General features: G+C 37.5%; 1 protein-coding gene across 7 annotated transcripts in view; it reads left to right on the top strand.

Annotated features, from left to right (window-relative positions):
* Positions 1-7,031, top strand: part of LOC306641462 (uncharacterized protein C1orf141) — a 47,203-nt gene continuing 40,172 nt past the window's right edge. For 2 of the 7 annotated variants that reach the window (XM_079106551.1, XM_079106545.1), the window contains exons 1-2: positions 12-120; positions 5,021-5,112. In XM_079106551.1, the coding sequence (XP_078962677.1) occupies positions 5,038-5,112 (75 nt within the window). In that variant the 5' untranslated portion in view covers positions 12-120; positions 5,021-5,037. Of the gene's footprint in view, positions 121-2,822; positions 3,381-3,404; positions 4,431-5,017; positions 5,113-7,031 lie in introns of those variants that run through there. The other 5 variants (XM_079106546.1, XM_079106548.1, XM_079106547.1 and 2 more) reach the window with 5 other exon arrangements.

The raw sequence follows: 7,031 nt of genomic DNA, 5'->3' as shown, positions 1-7,031 counted from the left end.
CAGGACGCGTTGCTTTCGGATCAGCAGGGCGGCGAGTTCGGAGCCACCAGCGAAAGTGGTCGCGGTTGGTTTGGGGAGACACGGGCTTTGGAAAAGCTGGAAATCAACATTTGTAGGGAGGTAGGAGAGGCTCATTCGGTCCCCTCCTCGGCAGGAGGATCTGGGGGGAGCGCGGACGGGGTGCCTGGGCTCAGCCTGGGGCAGAGGGAGGCGGGGCAGGTTCTTAACATTAAGGAGCTGCCTCAATTTTGTCCAGGGATTTTGGCTTCCCTTTGAAACATTGCCGCATAAAGTGTTTGGACTTGTGAACCGGGTGGAAAGCGAAGGTGAACTGCGGATGGGGCAAGAGGTGGGAGTTGCACTCAAGAGCGCATGGTTGATGCATTTCCAACCTGTGAGAGACAGGAAGAACTTGGCAGGAGCCATAATTATCACTCTTGTAGTTGGTAATTATGGTGCGATTTTGAGTTGACCAATTAATTCTTTGAATCCTTATCTGATTGGTTGCTCACAATATTACCAAAGCATGTATACCAAACTTTTAAAATTCTTTGATTATTTTTTCCTTAGAAACTTCTCTTCCAACCTCAAATTGGTGACAATTTTTAGAAAAGATTAAAAATGAAGAGTAAGCTTTCGCCCACCTATAACAAAAAGGAGACAAGAAAACTGTGTGCTATGGCTCTGAGCACTTGGAACATTTTTATAGTTAAATCTTTTAACAACAAAATTTTAAATTAGTTTTCCCTATTCGAGACCCAGAGGTAAACAACAGAAATTTGTATATTCACAATTCTGGAGGCTGAAAACAGGACAGCAAGGTGTGGGCAGGGCTACTTCTTCCCAGGCCCCTCTCCCTGGCTTGTACCTAGGTGGCCGCCTTCTCTGTGTCTCCACAAGGTCTTTGTCGGTTGTCACATCCTGATCTCTTCTTCCATGACACCAGTCATAGGGACCAGGGCTCACCCTTCAGGAGTTATTTTGGCTTGATCTCTTTCAAGGTGGACTTTCCAAATACAATCACATTCTGAGGAACTGGAAGTTGGAGCTTCTACATATGAGCTGACTGGGGGCATAATTCAGCCTGTAACATGAACAATTTATCAATATTTTAGATTTAAAAGAAAAGAAGATCCCCTTGTATCTGCACTTGGACTGTGAAGTGGAGGAATTCAGCCACTTTTTTCATTATGGAGTAAAAATCGTTTAGGAAATGAAGTGAGAGCTTACTGTGGTCTCAGGACAGTGTTTAGGGATCTGTATCAGATAAAAACACAAGACAGGGGCCTTGTCCTCAAGGAATAAATGTTTGAACTGATAAAGCCATACAATGGAATTAAATTTTAAGTTGTCTCCATTTTATAGATAACTGCTTACTTTTGTTCTTCAATTTGTGAATTTAGAAATTTTTTGGTTTCCCTGAATTACCCTGTTTAGAGGAAATGTTCAGAACTTGCTGAGGAAGCCTTCCCATTGACAACACTGGGTTTTGTTTTTCTTTTCAGTCCCTAAGGTACACACTTGTTAAAATAATATCCTTAAAAGTAAAATTTTATTTTGGGTTTTTTTTTTTTTTTTTTTTTTTTTTTTTTCAGTGCTGGGGATCGAACCCAGGGCTCTATGCTTGCAAGGCAAGCACTTTACCAACTGAGCTATCTCCCCAGCCCAAAAGTAAAATTTTAAAGCTGTATTATTTTAGTAATGACTCATCTTCTGTTGTGCTAATATGTTGATGCTGAAATAAATCTGATTAGACAGACCTTTGATTTACCATGAGAGTAATTTTTGGAATTTATTGGGTCCTAATTGGCAATTTCTGTATTTCATTATATTTTTTTTTCTCCAAGAAATGGTCATTGCTGACCCAGTAATTAAGAACATAAATCTGAGTTTCCTTGAAACAGTTTTACCGAGTTTAGATTTGGCAAGAGCCACATTTTGTAATAATTCACTCTGCTTCATATTTCATTCTCTAGTAAATCATGAAGCCTCATCACTCATTACAGATAAACTGGAATGTTTACCCCTAAAAGGTTATATTCAGGGACATCTCTGAATGAAATTGTCATTTTTCAGATCTACATAGTTGTAGAGTGCTCTTCCTGGTGCTGAGGTTTAGAGATGGGTAAACCAATTCTTGCTTTAAATGAGCCTCAACACAGTGAAGAAGAGATGCATCGAAGTGTGAATCTCTTTAACATGAAACAGTGTAGGCTATGTGTGGCAATAGGGGACAGAGTGCAGCGGGAGCTCGCAAGGAACAGACTGTCACAAGACAAGGAATGAGAGGATGCCAAGCAGAGTTCTTAAGAGAATTTGAAAAAGTAGGCTTGAGACTGGAAGTCAGGAAGAGAGAACATTCTGAGTGGAAGGAAAAGCATGAGTTCAGCACATGATGGGAAAAGGGGCAGGGAGTGTGGTAGAATATGGCAGAAGACAAAAGGCTGTGATGGGAGATAATTGGAAAGGGGGATTGAGCCAGATCCGGGGTTGACTTTTCTTGAGTGGTCTTATACGTCTTCTGATTTGGGGAATCGCTCTGTAAGCAACAGGGAATAAGCCAAGATTTGCAGACTGGAGTTGGACCTGATCCTGTTTAAGACAGCTCCATTGGCATTTTGAAGGAACAACATTTGAAGGATGAAGAGGAAGTTTAGGGGCAAGCAAATTAGGGGGTGCAGTAATCCAGGGGAAGGAAAGTGGAAAGCTGAAGGTCGGAAAGGGAACAAATTTTGTCACACGTTGCAATGATTTTCCAGAATTCATATCCTAGCCAAATAATTTACAGCAAAATAGTTTTAAAACAAAACCATAAACATTTTTCCATATCACAGTATCCCATATACATAAAATCGGATGACAGAGTACATTTTAAAAGTGATGATGTTGAAAACAGTAGGACTCTAAGGAGGTCAAGGACATCTTTCTCTAAAATGACCTGCTTCTGTTCCTCACCACAAGTGAGCAGTGTGCTTCAGTTGTTCCTCATGTAATTTATACCTTCCCTAAACTGGGAAGGTCATTTGCTTCAGTTTGCTGGTCTTTCTGCTTATTGACCTTTCTGTCTCTTACTGAGAGGTAGAAATCTTTGATTCCAATGAAAATAATTGTGCTGAGGAATAAAGGAATCTTCTCACCTTCTTGAATTCATGCATGGGGAAACACAGAAACTAAAATTCTGTAGGGCACAAAAGGATTGGTTCCTGGGCCTAAAAAAGAAAAATACATAGTGTTTAACTAATCTATTACTCTCCTCTAAAATCTGCCCCTGCTTTCCTCTAGGACACTTGGAGTCCTAGGAATTCACAGGTGCTGCTAACGCCTTTATCCTGGATCTACCCTTTCCAACCTGCATCTAGGTTTATGTAGGTCATAATAAGGCCAGCTATCTACCCAGAACCCAGGATGTTGTCTGCATAAATTCTTTGTCACTTTGGTGCTATAGTTTGGGTATGGTTTCAGGGTATCCCAACTATAGCACTAAGGGTGTTGGAAGTTTGGTCCCCAGCGTAGTGATGTGTGAGGTGATGGAAACTTTAAGAGGTGGTGCCTAGTGGGAAGTAACCAGATCATTGGAGGACCTGCCCTCAGAGGGAATTAGTATAGTTCTTCAGGGACTCTGGTTATTTCTCATGAGAAGGTTGATATAAAAGAGCAAAACTAGCCCTCCCTGCTTTCTGGCTTCGTATCTTACCATTTACGTTGACTCTTCCTTGCACTTCCACCATTGCAATGTCATCTGCCATGAGGCCAAACAAATGAGGCTGCTTGATCTTGGACTTCCAGTCTCCAAAACTGTAAGCCAAATACACCTCTTTTCTTTATAAAGTACTCAGCCTCAGATATTTTGTTATAGCAACAAAAAACAGATACACATGAAACTACATCATGAGATGGAGATGAAGTAACTGGATGTAGCAATGTGAAAGAGAGCATGCTGGATTGGGAATGAGAAAGGCACTATCAGAAACTATGAATTTCTATGTAGTGCAATATCTGGTAAAGGAAAGAGTGTTGAAAAGAACTGAAAGAAATCAAATACAAAATTATGTGGGTTTGAATCTTTGTCTTTCATGCATAATTGTCTCCATGCGATATTGACAGATAACATACAATATGGGAGAAATAGCATAGTTTTTTTGAGCTAGGAAGAAGGTAAGTGTCTACACTAAAAACTTTGATGAGTTCAATACTTTCTGTGAACCATATAATTTTTACACTTAAATGCCACTGGAGCCTATTTAACTCACTGAGAAAAGGTTTATGAAATGAATAGTTATCTGCTAAATTTTAAAAATAAATAAAGGGAATTTGAAGCTACTATTTCTGGATTCTTGCCTCCACTGTACCCCAAGATATTTTTCTTACACCAAGAAAATACTTTGTGGACTTCAGTTTTCTCATCTGAAAATGGAAATAAATTAGACAAGGTATTCATGTTTAAATAACTCACCAAGCCTATTATAAACTGCTTGACCCAAGATTTTCAGCAATGTTAATTAACCAGAAATGTGAATTATTGTGGCAGTGGGACTAACCAGCTTAGTTGCTGTGCCTTCTGTGTAACTAATTGCCTGTTAAGTGTTATATTAACAGTCCTGGATAGTAGACCAATTTAACTTAAATGCAATGAATTATATAAATGTGAAGCATTGCTTTTACTTTTATTGAAATTATATCACGGCTAAAGAAAATAGATATAAATCAAGCCACATGTCCTTGCTTCAAGCATGAGTCATGTCTGGTTCTCACATGGTAATCTTAAAGTTTCTCCAACTCAACTTTATCTTAAATATAGAAATTCCTGGGACCCACACATATGTGGGAGTTCTGATCATGTGACCTTCTGAAAAAATTTGGATACATTTATAATTCCATGATTTATTCCACAATCTATTCAATTCTATCATTTATCTAAAATAGTAAGGTAAAGATGAGTCTGCTCCTATGTCTAATCAGTTACATGTCTAAATTTGAATTGATTCAGAGATTTGTTTTTCTTTTTCTCCTTTTTAAGTAGGAATTTACTGACAGATAATGGCAGAAAGAGTCTTACGGAAGTTAGAACTCCTGGATAAGCAAGCAAAGATACTCATGAAGAGAAGAGCCAAGGTTTGTAAAGTGAAAATTAAATTCAATTTAATCATTAAAAAATTAACACTTCAAATAATAATAATTTTTTTAGTTAATGCTATATTAATCTGAAGATATAATTTGTAAAAAGCAAATAATTATATTAGGTGAAAGAATCATCTAAGTGGATAATAAAAAGAATTGATTAATTGCACAAGAAAACCTCCACACAGCTGCTCCAGCAGGTTATGGTATATATCACACCTGCTTAAAAATCCTGTACTGCCTAATATTAAATGTGACTACTCCTACAACTTTTACCAATGTGTTAAACATACACAGAGTTGTTTAGTTTGGGCATGTTAAAAGGAAGAAAGCGTTTGGGATAGTTACCAAATTAGGAAATTCTTTTAAAATTATATACTGTATGATCATCTTTTAAAACTTTCCTTATTTTAAAATTGTAAATACAAAACATACCTTTGGGAACAAGTTAAACAGTGTTTGGAGATGTAAAAAGAAAAGCAAACATAAAGAAAATTACATAAAGAGAAGTTAATTAATAGTCTTTGACCTCTTCCCTGTAATCCACTCACTCATCAGAGGCAGATAAATTTTGACAATTAGAATTTATTCATCCATATCTTTTTTGTGTGCTCTTATAAAGATAAACATAAAGACATTTATCTTTACATGTAAATTTTTTATACTTATAATATGAATACACACAGACACATTCATACATAAAGGTAGATTTTATCTCTTTTTTTAACACAAAAAAATGAGATAATGCATAAATCACTCTGGTAATTGATTTTTATTTTTTTTTAAACTTCAAAAAAACTGTGGACTCAGGAAATTGCAAAAACTGTACAGGCAATCCCATGTACCTTTTACCCAACTTACCTACAATGATGAGATCTTATACAGTTGGGGCACAATACTAAACCAAGAAGTTGACCCCTGTGTATTACTGTCAACAGGACTAGAGCTTATTCAGCTTTCACCTGCATTTTATTCATTTTTTTGACCAGCAGGAATTTGTGGGTGTGTGTATGCCTATGATTGTGTCCGTTAGTTTCATGCAATATTATGCCATTTACAGATGTTTGTAACCACCACAATCAAAATCCAGCCCTTTTCTGTCACTGTACACAACACCCTCATGCTACTTCTTTTATCCACGCTCCCACTTCCTTTGCCATCTTTCTCTGTGGAAAGCAATCACTGATTTATTTCCATCTCCCCAATTTTTGTCATTTTGAAAAAATGTTATACCAATAGAATCATATTTTGAGAGTGACTTTTTCACTAAGCACAATAGACCTTGAGGTTCATCCAGAGTTTTGCAAGAATCCATAGCTTTATTATCATAAATGACATGCAAATTTTATTGCTGAGTAGTATTCCATTATATGGAGGTACAGACTTTCAATCATGCATCCATCGAAGGGCATTTGGGTTCTTGTCAGGATTTTGCTACAAAAAATAAAACTGCTAAAAATAAAATAAAGCTGATATGGACATTCATATCCAGGTTTTTGTATAAAGTTAAGTTTTCATTTCTCTGGAGTTAATGCCCAAAAGTGTGACCACTGGCACAGTCTTTCACCTAAACTTAGCAAGAGCAAAGCCACAAGGTTTGGTTTGAATTCCTCCAGACCCACTGGGTTGCCCTTCCTTTGCACTCAGTCCAGAAATTGCTCCAGGGCTCTTTTCTTTCTTCCCTTTCCCCTGTGCAGACGTGAATCGTCTGCACAAAATAAAAAGTTCCTTGTGTGAGACCTGTAAAAAAAAGAAATTGCTCCAGGAAGTAAGCTGGACTATTGCAGCATTCACTTCATTTGTTTCCCTTCTTTTCAAGGATCCGTTCCTACTGAATATATTCTGCCTGATTTTCTGGTTTGTTTACAGTAGGAGTTTAATTCCCATAGTACTTAATCCTTCAGGGCAGATGC

Source organism: Sciurus vulgaris (genome assembly GCF_902686455.1).
Source record: "Sciurus vulgaris genome assembly, chromosome: 1".
Classification (NCBI taxonomy): Eukaryota; Metazoa; Chordata; class Mammalia; order Rodentia; family Sciuridae; genus Sciurus; species Sciurus vulgaris.
The sequence above is the reverse complement of the archived record's forward strand: the minus strand, read 5'-3'. Positions and strand labels throughout refer to the sequence as shown.